Source organism: Volvox carteri, assembly GCF_000143455.1.
Source record: "Volvox carteri f. nagariensis unplaced genomic scaffold VOLCAscaffold_57, whole genome shotgun sequence".
NCBI classification, from domain to species: domain Eukaryota; kingdom Viridiplantae; phylum Chlorophyta; class Chlorophyceae; order Chlamydomonadales; family Volvocaceae; genus Volvox; species Volvox carteri.
Window position 1 is genome coordinate 589211 of NW_003307600.1, and position 14566 is coordinate 603776.

The 14566-nt window shown below is 60.1% G+C and overlaps 2 protein-coding genes across 2 annotated transcripts in view; both read right to left on the reverse strand.

The window, feature by feature from the left end:
• Positions 1-1212: 1212 nt before the first annotated feature.
• VOLCADRAFT_97060 (uncharacterized protein) lies at positions 1213-11108 on the reverse strand (the record flags this gene model as incomplete). The annotated part of the gene is made up of 10 exons (XM_002956089.1): positions 1213-1252; positions 1697-1857; positions 2495-2785; positions 3239-3412; positions 4040-4542; positions 5485-5854; positions 6083-6600; positions 7086-8679; positions 8830-8932; positions 11089-11108. The coding sequence occupies 10 exons, from the start codon at positions 11106-11108 to the stop codon at positions 1213-1215; spliced, it is 3774 nt and encodes a 1257-aa protein (XP_002956135.1).
• A 1965-nt stretch (positions 11109-13073) lies between these two features.
• VOLCADRAFT_97061 (uncharacterized protein) overlaps positions 13074-14566 on the reverse strand; it is a gene marked incomplete at both ends in the record, with an annotated part of 5619 nt that continues 4126 nt past the window's right edge. Inside the window, 2 exons of the mRNA XM_002956090.1 lie at positions 13074-13195; positions 13274-13495. Coding sequence (XP_002956136.1) covers positions 13074-13195; positions 13274-13495 — 344 coding nt within the window. The remainder of the gene's footprint in view (positions 13196-13273; positions 13496-14566) is intronic.

Here is a 14566-nt window from a genome sequence, read left to right on the forward strand (position 1 = left end):
ACCCCCCGGCAGGGTCGATCTCGCGCGGCTATCCACTACGCTGCTGCCGCCCCCTCGAAAATCAAACACCGTCCTCATGTTTCTCGGCAGGATGGGTCGAAGCCAACGGGAAAGCGGACTATCGAACAGCAACCCTGGCGCGATGCTGTGGCGAAGCGCGTCAAGGTGGATTGCCCTCCAACAACCGAAGCCGCACCGAACAACGTCCGTCAGACAGAACATCCTGCCACGTCGACGCCCACATTTCCTGATCGGTCTGTGCCTACTCCTTCATTCCTGTCGAAAACCACATCAGATGCCAAGATGACGCTGATGCAAGCTGCCCTGGACCGACCCAACGAGCCATCCAGAACCCCGAATCCCCTGTGGCCTGGAACGTTCTTGTCGAATTTGGAGAAGTATCAATGGATGAAGCAAGGGAAATGCTACCGTTGTGGAATTCAGAATGATCACATCAGTTCCCGTTGCCCGAATCCGTTGGTTTCTCCGGACATGTTTCGCCGACCGAAAGATCGATAGGACATTGCCCAGTCGTATTTGCGTGGCATGCGTACTGAGGTAACGGAACTGCATGGTTTCCTTATTAGTGATTTTATGTTAATTGCGACAAGTTGAGAACAGGATCGGATATGCGTTTTCTCTAGCGACGATGGTAGCAATTCTGTTTGTAGAACGTTTGCTTCTCCTACTCCGATTGACACCATTGGAAGAAGATAAGTTGTAAAGCAGGTAAAGGACTTGCTGGCTAAAGGGTTCATTCAACCCTCGACATTTCCTTTTGGTGCGCCAATCCTCTTTGTGACCAAAAAACCCGGTGAACTCCGAATGTGTATCGATTTCCGATCTCTGAATCAAACTAATGTTTAAGAACCGATGTCCATTACCACGAATTGACAATGGAAAATGAGCAGGGATTCCACAGGCAAAACATCCTGCCGGTGCTCGCATGCACTGATCCGCCATAGCGCTCCTGCCCAGGCTATGAAGGTGTTGTTCACCCAGGCCTCCATTACATCGTTTGGTGAAAACCCTAATACCCTAAGCCTCCATCACAACAAGGGTAAACCACGCCATCAGTTCCGGTGCCTTGAGCCTTGACCCAGTTGACAGTGGAACAGTCCAGCGCAGTACGGCAATAGCTGTTTTCAGGTTTGACAACAACTGGCAGCATGTCTTTGTGGGCAAGGTCGACCAGGTGCATGCTACACATCCTCATGTAGTGTCCATCACGCCCATACGTTTCTCCTCAATCCTGCGTGCGGAGGCACAAGGCCAGAGTGGCTGTCTCTTCCACAGCTGCAATTTTCACACCAGGGTTTCCACGGTGCAGGGCGACCCAAACCCTAAAACCCCAAAAGACCGTTCCAACAAAAATCAAGAAATGGAGAACTCTCATGCACATGCAAAACCCCCGCCACCCCCCACTCTCCCTCTTGTGGTATCCGCTTCACTCGTCGGTGGTTAGTCTTATTACCCGCTCTCCGTCCTCCGCAGCAACCCAGCAGCAATCCTCCATACCTCCATACGCATCCGCAGGGTCAGCAGCTTACCACCGGCCCGGCATCTCGCCCCAGGACACTCACACCGCCGCCGCCCTTGGGGGCGCAGGCTGTGATACCGACTCTACTTCTACCAGGCGCTCACGTCCCGTACGAGAGACGTCGAGGCAAACCCAACCCCCGACCCCAAACCCCACCCGCCACCACCACCATGAAGCGACGGAGCCGGCGACGCAGCCAGCAGCCGTGCCGTACGCGCCAGGTCAACGGTCGGCAGAGTGGCGGACGCCAATGGCGCTGCCGTACCAGCGGCGGCGGCGTCTCGCAGTGACGCCAGGCAGCGTGAGGCCAGGTCAGCCTGTACGACATTGCAGGAGCAGTACGACGACAGTGATCGTGGTGAAAAGAGGATTCCCCACCACCCGCGTGGAAGTGGCGGGGAACTAACTCCTCCACTCGGGGGTACGTGCGATGAAGGGAAAGAGGAGTTGCAGCAACCTTACAACAACCTTAAAACAACTTTACAACGACCTTACAACGACCTTAACGCACATAGGCAATAACGGGTTACGGCCCCTAGGACTGGGTGGAGTATTATGAGCTGCGCGACCCCGCTAGAGGGCGGGGCGGTTATCCTGCGCTTCAGATAGGGCTGGTAGGGCGGTGTGTAGGGCACTGCGCTGCAACGGGACCGGCACCAGCAGCTGTAGCAGCCACACCTCCGACTGCCAGCCACCACGTATACTCCCTCTGCCCCTCCTCTGGCACACACACACACACACACACACACACACACACACCGCCGCCGCCCAGCTGGCATTGGTCGGGCATGTTGCAGAAAACCACACCCCCTCCCTATCCCGTACAGCTGATGTCCCGGTGCTTCCCCTGCAAACCCCCTAACCCAGCCCTGACCTCATCAACACCCCATCCCCCCAGCTAACCCCCTCTTTCCCCCCATAACCCCCGCCCGCACACGTCACCCCTAAACCCACCTGCAAATTGACACACGCCTGCGCCATCAGGCGGCAATGCGGATCCACGTCATCCTCCGACACTGTACGGCACCACCGGGAAACCCACTCGAGCCGTTCCGCCAAGCCATCACCACAGCCATCGCAGCCGCCGACGACGACGACGACCCCTCCGGCGCCTGCAGTGCCTGCAGCGGCAGCAGTAGCCCCCAGCAGCGCCCCTGCTACCGCCGGCGGCGGCAGCTGAGCGAGCACCTGACCCGCCGCCAGCAAGGCAGCTCGCCGTACGTACGGCTCGGGATGACTATGAACCTGCGGGTCACGGGGAGTCGGCGGGCGAGTGGGGCGGATAGCGCTGTTACGTAGCGTTGATAGGTAAGCCGGAGAGGCGCGGGACCGCCCTTTACTTCTGTGTTTGCATTTCTCCGGGTTACCTTATCCTATTACGTAATGCTGTTGAAGAAGAAGATGATGATGATGATGATGATGAAGACCATAGGCGTCGGAGTAGGCGGAGGCCGGGAGCCGTCTCGGCGCTCGTACGGACGTCACTCGACCCCCCGCCCCGCCCATTCTAACAACAACAACCAACAACAACAATAATAACAACCAAACACAGCACAGCGCATAGCATAACATCACCAACAAGTATCACCAACAAGTACTCAGGGGTCCCTCCCCCCGTTCCCTAGGGTTTCGGAGCCCCCATTCGGCTTTCATTGCATCAACCCCCGGGGCCCCCCCTTCCCCCCAACCCCACCCCACCCCACCCCACGTAACCTGCGGCGCCCGAATGAGCTCCAGGGTGGCTCTCGCGAGTGACGTCATTGCCGTACTACCCGCTGCCGCCTCCGCAAACGTCGCCAAGGTGGTGAGCACCCTCCCCAGCAGCTGGTGGTCCCGGCCCAGCAGGTCCACTCCGTGCTTCACCTTGTCCACCTGCCGGGGGCGGGGAAGGGGGAAGAGGGGGGCCGAACTGTGTGTGTGTACGTGTGTCTCAGCGTACTTGCGGTGTGTGTGTATGTGTATGTGTATTTGGGGGGGGGGATGACGGCACGCGATCTGGCCAAGAGGGGAGTCCCCCCGGGGGTTGGGGGGCCGCCCGAACGTGAGGTGGTGTTGGTCCGCATGACCACGGTGGGAAGACACGCGCGAAGCTCCACGACGGCGGCAAAACACGCGACGGACTTGGCGGAGTACGGGCCCCGGGGGGGAGGGGGAGTGCTTGTGCTTGTCTACGGCGGCAGTAGTTCCCTCTGAAAAGTGACAAGGTGCGGCTGCGGTTGCTGTTGCGGTTGCGGTTGCGGTTGCGGGTATGGGCGCGCCTGGGGTCACTGGGCCTCCGCACATTGCTGGGCCGCTGTTCAACGCATACAAGGGCTCTCGGCTGTCCCCTCCCCCTCCCCCTCCCCCTCCCCCTCCTCCCTCCTAGCCTATCCGTCTATCTCTGATATCTGCTTCATTCGCCAGTGGTTCGTCTTAACCCCCACCCCACCCCGGTCTTCTCCCCTCTTCGCCCACCCCTACCCCACCCCTCTACCCCCCTCCTCTTCCTCCGAAACCCACCTCCCGGAGCAGCCCAGCCGCCCACCGCAACGCCACATCCGCGAAGCGATTTCGAAACGCGCCGCCGCCTCCGCCGCCGCCACTGCCCGCAGCCGGCCCTCCCGAACCAACGCCGCCGCCAGCCGCCGCCGCCGCTGCCGCCGCCTCCTCCTGCTCCTTCAGCTTCCGCAGCGCCACGGGCGCCCACACTCGCGTCCTCGGACCTCCCCCCCGAACCACACCCACCGCGCTCCTGTCCACCGATGCATTACCCCCGCCACCCACATACCCAGTCCGCTGCCCCACGGGAGCTTTGCGGGTCGAGGGGGGAAGGGCGTGGGGTTGGTGTATTGTGGTTTCGGGGCGGGTGAGGAGCGGTCTGCCCCCGGGTCCTTGCGTGAGTCGTGGAGCGACCCTTGGGTCGGCCAGCTCCGCCGCTGCTGCCGCCAGCGCGTCCAGCAGCGTGAGGCGCTGGTGCATGTCCAAGTGGGGCGAGTAAATCTCGGGGAGAAGGGCATCGCCCGCTGGGGGTTAGAGGGGGCCCGGCGGTTTTGGGGGGAGGGGAGAGATAGGGGGGAAGTCATACACGAGAAGAAAACAATTTAGGTAGACGGTAGGCGGGGTCGGGCATAAAAGCGAGATAAAGGGTGTTGTAGGGACTTGTTATTGATCTGAGCAGCGCCATGAGGGAAATGCCGGCGGGGGATGTACGCGAATAACTTTACCGAAGCAAGCTCCCTAGTCACCAGCAGCGAATTACACTATTTCAGGATTACATAATACAGTTATCCTACATATATATAACTGAAATAGGATATCTATATCTACATACATACTTCCGAGGTTACATCCTAACCAAGGCTAGCGCACAGAGCAGGAGGGGTGAATGCCTCCTCAAGCAGGCCCAATGGCTACCCCCCAATGGTCGGCCCCAACGCAGGGAAAGGAACCACCCCTCCGTGGTGCGGTATTCACACAGCCCACCCCTTGGAGTAACCTACTCCACCCTGGCCCCAACGTCCCCCCCCTTCCTCCCCCCTCCCCACCTTTCAAGCACCCACCGCCTCCCAATGGTGTCCCCAGTGTAGCTCCGAAACCACAGCTCCGGAACCACAGCCCATCCCGTCCCATCACAGCTGCAGCCTGAATCCCCCCCCCAAGGGTCCTCCGCCCGACCGCCGTCATTCGCACACCAGCAAGCCAAGCAGCCACCTAACCCCGCCATTACACACTTTACTGCCGCCATCCTCTTCCGTGCCGCACTTGCCATCGCCGCACCCACCCGCACCTCGGCCGGCTGACTGGCGTCTCGGCCTCCGTACACTCACCACCTCACTTTACCGCCGCGTCACCCCTCTCCCCCCCAGGCCCCTTTCCCCCCTTCCCTGAACCCAGTCACTCGTCATTCCCCCTCCTCCCCCTCCCCTTCATCATCGTCATCATCATTCGCACACTCATTGACCCACCGGCAAGCGGCACCAGGGCCAGCAGCGCCACCAAACTGCGCCGCCGCTGAGCCAGCGCCGACGACGAACCCGCCGCCGCCACCGCCGCCGCCGCCGCTCCGACGGCGGAGCGACCCGCGGGTCCCACTACCCCCGTCGGGCCCTGACGGGACCGGCCCACACCACCACGTCCTACCCCCAGATTCGGCCCCTCTCCGGGCGCCGGACGCCCAGGTGACCCATGGGTCACCTCCTCCTCAGACCCCCCGGCCGACTGCTCGTCCACATCCGCCTCCATTTCGGCCCACTCCGGTACTCGGCAGTGCAGCAGCGAGCGAATGAGCTCCGGAGCCATAAGGCCCAACTCGTCCGGGGCGGCCCGGATGACCTCCTGCATGCGGGGAGGAACGGGGGGGAGGGGAGGGAGTTCTACCCCATGCGTGTGTTTGTGTTCGTGTGTGTGTTCGTGTGTGCTTGTGTTCGTGTGTGTTTGTGTTCGTGTGTGTGTATAAGAATTCGGACGTGCTGAAGACATATACATATGTGCTATATGCAATACATGTACACAGAAAACAAGCGTGGTAATACGTATAACTGAAGCATCTCCGTACAGGCGCACTGCATGCCGTACTATGCCGTACGATACCTCCAGTTGCTTGAGGGCCGCCAACACGGTTTTAACGTCGTCTTGTTTCCGAAGAGCCGCCGCCAGGGCACGCAGCTGCAGCGCGGCGGGCTCCGCTCGGTGCCAGGCCTCCGCCTCCGCATCCCCCTCCATCTCGTCCACCGTACCCAGCGGCCGTAACTCGTCGCCGTCGCTGCCGTCGCCACTGCCGTACTCTGCGTCTTCGCCTCCGTCGGTTTCTTCATCGTCGCTGTCAGTTGCCGTACAAATGCTATCGCTGTCGACGTCGTCGTGGCCCTCCGGGGAAGGCTCAACGGACCCGCCGCCGCCGCCGCCGGCCGCCGTCGCGCTTGAAGCAGCGGCGGTGCAAAAAGGCTGCCGAGAAGTCTTCGTCGCCGCCGCCGTCGCCACAGACGCCGCCGCACCCTCCTCCTCCGCGCCCGTACACGCCAGCCCCGCGTCCCTCCCTGGAGACGGAGGTCCCCTCCACACCAGCTGCCGTCGCTGCGCACCTGGTGGTGGAGGCGGCGGAGGCCGTGTTGGGTTGGGTTATGAGGGAGCAGGTGTGGACCCCTTCCCCCCCGGGGGCCGGGGGGAGGGGGGCGGGGCCGGGGGAAGGGGGAGGGGGAGGGGGAAGGCGGGAGGGGGGAGGGGGAGGGGGCAGGGGGAGGGGGAAGGGGGAGGGGGGAGTGGGAGGGGGGAGCGAAGTAGAGAACAGATGTTAGAGAACCGCAACAGATCTCTCCACCATACCCACACCCATAACCAACCCGACCCCATCACACAAACCCGCTTTAACCAACTCGCCTTCCCAATACACACACACGCACATACACACGCACACACATACACACACGCACATACATACACGCACATACACATATACACACGCACATACACACCCATACACACGCACATACATACATACATGCACACGCACCTGGCCAAAGCTCCTCTGGTGCCATCCCCAGATCCCCCATGTCGCCGAACAGCTCACTGGCGGGGTCCAGCACCAAGCTGAATCCGCGGCCTACACGCATCGCCTGCCGCTGTGTCGCCACCAGCGGGCTGCCTAGCCGCTGGCTCACACCCCCCAACAGCCCCGTCAGCAACCCAGGGGTGACCTCAACAGTCTCCCGGTCCAGCCGGGCTAAGACAAGCAGCAGCGCCTGGGTAAGATATGCCTGACGTTGTACGGATGTACGAGTTACGGCGGCGGCGTCGCCCCAGGTCGAAGCCAGCGTGACGGCGGCGGCGGCGGGCTGGGTGGCGGGGTAGGCAGCGGCGAGCAGCGCCGTCAGGAGCCGGAGGCAGTCGAGAGGCAGCGGCGGCCGCTGCAGCGACAGCAGCAGCCGGTCGGTAAGGGTGTACGACACGGCGGGATGTGACGTCAGGGCTGGCGGCAGGAGCCATAGGAGGGCGGAGAGCGCGGCGGCGGCTGCGGCGGGGGGTAGCGGCGGCGGCGAGAGGCCTAGGAGTGCCTCACGCTGCTGTAGCTGCTGTAGCTCTTGTTGCAGCCGCTGCTGCTGCGGCGTCGGCGTCGGCGTCGGCCTCGGCGGCGAAAGCTGATTGCCAGCTGTCGCGGCCAATGCCGGCCGCGCCGCGCGATCCAGCAGCGCCGCCAGCAGCCGTTCCAGTGCCGCCGAGCTTACGTCAGCTAGCTGCAACAAGGCTGCCGTACAGCCCTCCTGCAGCCGTCGGCTACTCCCATCGTCATCGCTGTCGTGCCCTTCAATGACGTCGTACGCTGCCCGCAGGCTGGTCGTACACGACAGCAGTGCGTCCGCCGCCACCGCTGCGTAGCCCCGCTTGGCTAGGCGCTCCAATACCTCCGCCAGCAAGTCCACTGCCGCCGCCGCCACCAGAGGCTCCAGTACGGCAACACCTGTGCCGCTCAGTCCGCCGCCGCCATAGTCGCCGCCGACAGGCCCAGGCCCGTCGTCACAAGTGCCCTCTCCGTTTGCGGCTTTTGTGTACGACAATCTGCAGCCACGTAGAGCGCCACCGTCGGCGACATCCCAAGACGCCAGCGATGCCGTACATTTATCCAGGCCACGCCTCAGCCGCGCCGTCGCTGCCGCCACGCTACGCCCCGGGTTCGCCAACGCCGCCATCAGCTGCTGTAGCAGCCGCCAGTAAAACGCCTCAGGCTGTAGCCGCTGCAGCTCTGAAAGCTCCGGTGACGCCGCCGCTGCTGCCGCCAGCAGGCCTCCCGCGCGATCCGGCACCGAAACCAGTAGCGCCGCAAGCGACGCCGCACTGTACAATCCACCGTACATGCCCGCTACGGTTCCCCGTAGCGACAGTGACGAGGACGGTGTTGCCTCGCTGCTGGGGGCAGCTGGCGGCAGGAGCAGCAGCAGCGGCAGCAGCATCCCGAGGACGCCCTCACTAGCCGGTGACTGCTGCCCGCGGTCGTGTCCCGGCCCTTCAGTGCTGGGCAGCGGCGATGGCGGCTGCTCCCGTACAGCAGTCCCCGTCGCCGCCGCCTCTGCCGCCAATGCTGACAATGACCCACGGGTCAGTGCCGAATGCACCGCCAGGTGCAGCAGCAGCTCCGAAACCCCGCAGCACCCGGGCGCGGCGAAGCGCTGTGCGAGGCAGGCGGCCGCCACGTCCGCCCCGCGGGAGGTCACCAGGGCGCGGGACCCTCCCTCTCGTCCTCCCCCCCCTCTCCCCCCTGCTGCTGCTGCTGCGGCGGCGCCCCGACATCTTCCCGCCCCCGTGTCGCCCTCCCGCACCCTTCCCTCGCCCCTCGCCCCCCTGGGCCCCTCCGTCCCGGATGACGCCCCACCGGCTGCGGACGTGGCCCTCAGCCTCAGGGGTGTCACCATGGAGAGGTGACTGGGGCCCGGGGGAGAGGGGGAGCGACAGGGGGAGAGGGGGGCCAGGTGAGCAAAACCAGGATAAGGTCAAGTTAAAGAGAGCCGGGGAACCCGGGGGTTGCTTGGCACACGCGGTGAGCAGGCACCGTTGGGTACGGCAAAAAAACTGCTGGCGTAGACAGGGAGGAGGCAGAATGCCGTACAGCGGGGCGTAGGCGCCAACAGTGGGGTTTTTAACCAAATGGCAGGTGGGTGACACGGTGGGTTGTGTGTGTGTGTGAGGGGGGTTTGAGGTAGGGAGGCAGAGGACGGCAAGGAGGAAGGGGGGCGGAACTGAAGACGCCGGCCGCTAGCCAGGGGTCCTCGTACCAACGGACAGCAACGGAGAACCAACAAAGACCAACGGCAACCAACACAAACCGACTCAACGACTTTGGGCCATCAACGTATACACAACCTCCAACTACCTGACGAGGCTTTGCAGTAGCACTGGGGCGGGTGCAAGCTGTAGCAGGGCCGCCAGCAGTAGGGGCAACCGGGCCCCGGGACGCACAGCCACCGGCTGCTGCTGCTGCTGCTGCTGCTGCTGCTGCTGCTGCTGCTCCGGTTTTGTTGTTATGGTAGCCGCCGCTTAGGGTCGTGGGAGCGGCGCGGGAGATACAAGGGGAGTTCAACATCATGGAAGGGGGGGAACGGGGATGGGGGAGGAGGAAAGGCCTGAGGTAAGCCGGGGAACAAGGTAACCATCAGGGAGGTAGGGCTGATGAAAAGAATTGCTAACGGCTAACGGACAACCTTTAGACGTCCCAAAATATATGACGAGGGTGGAGCTGCCTCTGCAGCAGCAGGCTGGCGGGCTGGACCCGGGAGGCCTGCCAAAAGGGGTTGGGGGGGGAAGGAGGAGGGAGGAGGGCGCTGTTGCAGTTTTGTCAACCAAATTATAGCAGTCAACCTGACGACGCCTGCGCAAACTATTCTTTATCCGCAGTCTTTGCCTTCAGACACCTGGGTTCCTAAGGGCTTTTCCATCTCCCAGGATTCTGCTCCGAAACCACATCGTAATACCCTTTCCCTGCGCCGCGCCAGCCCCCTTGGCCTCCTGTCGCCTACCGGGTAGGAGCATCGCAGCCCACTGCTCGAAGTAAAGACAGAAGAACGCCGCGCGCACCGAGTCGGCAACGGTGGACGCGCCCAACCGCTGTCGGGCGGCATCGAGCTCGTGCAGGTAAAGGAGCACCGACTGCCTTGCTGCCTCACAACCCTGAAATGTTTGGCCTGAAGCGTATTTCAGAGCGTCCGGTTCTCCAGCGACTAGAGCAGCGTGTAGGACGCGCGCCAAAGAGCCGACGACGTCCAAATCGTCTGTGCTGTCGGCAAGTCTGCACGCCTCCTTTACGAGGCCACGGATGGGGACCTCGAGTTCTAACATCGATGCCGTCAGTCACACTGATAATTGCGCAGACACGGATGATACGGTGAAAAAGGCTCCCGAACAACGCCGCTGATGACAGTTGTCGGAATAGATAATTATTAAAGCACAACTGCACCCACTAATCATAAAAATACACCACAGCGACTTTGCATATTTAAAAAGATGTTTCTCGTTGAAACACTTGGCCGATGTCCAAGAGGTCCCGGAGGTCGCATCAACGTTTCTTAATACAGACACAACTAAAGTTTTGGCAGCGTGAAACAATCTTATGATAGGCCCTAGTCTGATGTGTCCGAGACCTAAGCAACAACTGTAGCTCGTCCCGAACCTTATGTAATCATCAACTGACATTATTAACTGAAAGATGCAGACCTCTTAATCAGAAGCTAAAATGACCTGTAGAGCGTGAGAATACAATTGCTTAGTTCTAGAAGCTTGCAATCCGCCTTCACCTCATCACATCTGTCTCTCTTCAAGCAGGATGTTGAAGCCACAGCCGACCCGCGGATGGCCCTGCTCACTGCTGTTCCGGCCTAGCAACAGGCACTCCTCCTCATTCTAGGCGACCATGATACTTCAAAATTTCTCACATATCCCTATCACCAAGGCTTAGGTATACGGTACATGTGAATTATTCCATAGGCCCTGTACGGGCCTTGTAGGCCCGTACGCCGCTGCCACTTCCCAACTGCCCCGGCTGATCCAGACCTTGTGCAATGACCTGTGCGATCATTCCTGCCCACCTGGACCATTGGTTGACCATTATGATGGCAGGTTGACAATGCGTCTGCAGGGCTTGAAGGGAACGGCTAGGGACGGCGACAATGGCTGATGTGCATCAGGTCTGTGCACCAACATGCAGCTTTATGCTAGCCTCTGCATGCGGGTTTTGGAGGCCTGACCTGGATTTTGGAAAGCCAGGCAGAAGGTAGATTTCTTCAATCACGACGATCCTACACATCACGACATCCCTGCACGGATCTATACCCCTGGAAAGGCCCAGATTTGGTCTCCGACAGTGTGCGGGTTAAAGTCAGTCGACCGTTAGAGGGTGGATGTGATGTGCTACCATGCCGATGGACGGTGATCGACCCGGTTACTGTGAGAGGAACCTGCGACCCGACCGGGAGAGGAGAGGAGCTGTCGGCGCCGTTGATTGGGGCTGGGGCCAGATTCCACTGGATGCATGCTGGTGGCGTTGGTGGTGGGAGTGGTGATGGTTGGTGGGAGTGTGTGTGTATGTGTGTGTATATGTGTGTGTATGTGTGTGTATATGTGTGTGTGTGTGTCATCTGACAGACCTGCGCCTGTTCGTAGAGCCCACACACCCTAAGTGGCTGCTGGGGACCTCACTCTGCGGGGGTAAGTTAATGAGCTGCTTCGGCACCCTGCAGCCCTTAATCCCTAATGCTCAAGGTCCTGGTCTCACTGTCGTAAATGGCTGTACATATGTATGTATGTACGTATACACTCGGCTGGTCTGCTTGAGAAAGGTGCACTGTATTACTTCATTACGTTTCGGCGCCATTACGTGGATAAGGTAAAAAGATCTTCGGAGTCGCCGCGGTGAGTTGCCGGTAGTGGTGGTGGTAGTATACAAGCAACTTCATGCCGAAGCGAGCTCCGTTGTCGGCGACGACGTGTTGGACAGTTGGTCACCATATGTTGAACAGAATAGTGATGGTGTCCAGAGCCCCAGAGAAATAAGCGAAGAGCTTCGATGCTATGAGTTAGGTCTAAATAAGCCTGATTGCGCCAATCAGGGTGCGGGCAGTTGATCCCATACGAACGAATTCGGCTTTACTAAAGCTAACCAGCAACGAGCTCGCGCAATCGCGAACCAGTTGCATCTATTCGCTGCACCCATGTTTGACCACTTTCTGGACAAGCGTGTGTTGTATGATGTTCAACTGCTGTTACAACTCACACTTCTGATCTAAAAATTCCTGACGAAATTCATCCGGATTTTCAGAGAAGGAAAAATCGCTGTTCTAGGTCCTGCAAGGACGGCTGGACATTGAAGATGGCGAATAACTACGTCCAACTGACAAGCGCTACCTATCCATACCACCCACAGTTTGGCGGAGAGCAGGAAAGCTCCTTAATGACATGATATCTTCAATTTGGCTGAAATAGAGATGCTACAGGTGCTACAGGTAGGTATTATGGAACCTAAAAACCGCTAGCAGTCGCTCACCGCATATTTCTGAAGTCAAAGAGCCCGCCACCGTAAGGGCCGGATTAGTTGGGGCGAGCATCCGTATGATACGAAGGGCTCACTTACAACCTTTGTAACGCTCTCCGCCTAAGCGAGCCCCACGCACCACGCACGAACGAATTTAGGCCCTTTTCGGTGATATCCAAATTTTTTGGAAGCGCGATCGCGCCCCGTTTTATTGTAATAATTTTCCGTGTTCCTGAATCGAGTAATCGTGTTATCGCGAGTACCCGTTAGCATTATGTTTCCTCTCGTACCGTGGGGCCAAGACCCACTTACTTCGTCTACTCATCGATTCGTTACCGTTACGCCTGTGCGTGACGATCTCATCGTCCCGCCGTTACACCTGCCGCTGGTACGTTTTGTCTGTTTTCGATGGACGTCCGTCAGCTTAGTGCGTCCTACGCCTCGGCTCTATGATCACCGCAGGTCTTTCCTGGTAATCCTCTCCCTGCCATGCCTCCGCTTGCTGCGGGCCCTATCCGTCTCCCGAGGTCGGCGCCGCCGCCTTTAGACCCTGTCGCGGCTCTGTATTACTCTGAGTTTACCGGGGACGTGTCGGTGCGGCCGCCGCTCACGGCCGCCTTGCTCTCGATCTACCAGGTGCACCAACGTCAGTGGGTCTCGGAGAGCTGGCGGCGGGTTCAAAGTGCTGCGCGAGAATTTCATGGCTGGTTGCAGCGCCAGTCTCTCGGGCTCACCTTGCTCACCTGCGATCCTATGTCCATTGTTTCGTATCTGGTGGGATGGTGGTTCCCCCGGCACCCTGGGCGTCTGCGGGCTGACCGGCGTCCCAGCGCCAGTGCTGTGAAAGGGGTTATCTCGAGCCTTGCGACTGCTTTTAAGCAGCTGGGCCGGGAAGGGGACTATGACGCCTCTCAAAGCCGCGGGAATCCTTGCGACAGCTCCTTGGTGCGAGGCTATGTCAAGGGCTACGGGCGGGACCTTAGTGACGCCGGTTATGTGGAGCGAGGCGCCATCCCTTTGACCGCGGAAAAGTTTCGTCGCCTGGCCTGCCATCTGTGGACTGCGTCCGGCGACGAAGAGCATTTGTTTGCTCGCAGTTTGGTGCTTCGGGACTTGTCTCTATTTGCTTTAATGTGGCATACGTATCAGCGCGGTCATGATGTCGGCAAGCTGGTGTTAAGTGATTTCAGGGATCCGGTGCATGGCCGTACCGAGTACCAGGGCTGGCCGTTACCCCTACCCGCGCCTGACGGGAGTGTCTCTCCCGACACTGTACTCCGTATCGAAGAATTAAATACCAAGACGTACAAGGGTCAGCGTGCTCCTGCGACGATGTTGCGTCCGGATCGTGATCCTATCGTCTGCGCGCTGCGGTTTCTTGCGGTGTACATGAGCATGTGTACGAGGGCCGGTACCCCTATTACCCAATACCTCTTCCGTCCGGCGGAGCGCAGTGGCCGCGCATATCGGGAGGCGCCGATGACGACCGAGGCCCTGGAATATCGCCTCGTCGCTCATCTTACCGCTGCTGGGCTATACGGTGGAGAGACGGTGCACAGTTTTCGTCGGGGTGCTTTGCAGCATGCCCAGTCTCAGGGGGTCTCCGATGAGGATCTCATGCGCTCCGCGCACATCCGCTCTCTGGGTACTCTGCACCGCTATCTGGATCCTACTAGGCACCTCGCCCGCCTCCCGGCCGGCGGGACGGGGACGGGGCTGGTGGTTTCGGAGAGTGATGATGAGTGATAAGTCTGTGCATGTTTGGTCCTGTCTCACGAGGGTGGGGAGGGAGGGCGACCTCGACTTTTTCTAGTCTTTCTCGTCGTCTATTTTCTGTAATCCGTCTTAATAAAGCTTAGTTGGTACCTGTTGTCTGACTCTGCATTCTGTGCTGGAATGGCCAAAACTCGGACTGTCTCGTCCTGGTGTGATATCCGTGGTTGGCATAGGGCCCTCCGTACTTCTGTATTTGGCATTTCTGAAGTCAAAGAGCCCGCCACCGTAAGGGCCGGATTAGTTGGGGCGAGCATCCGTAG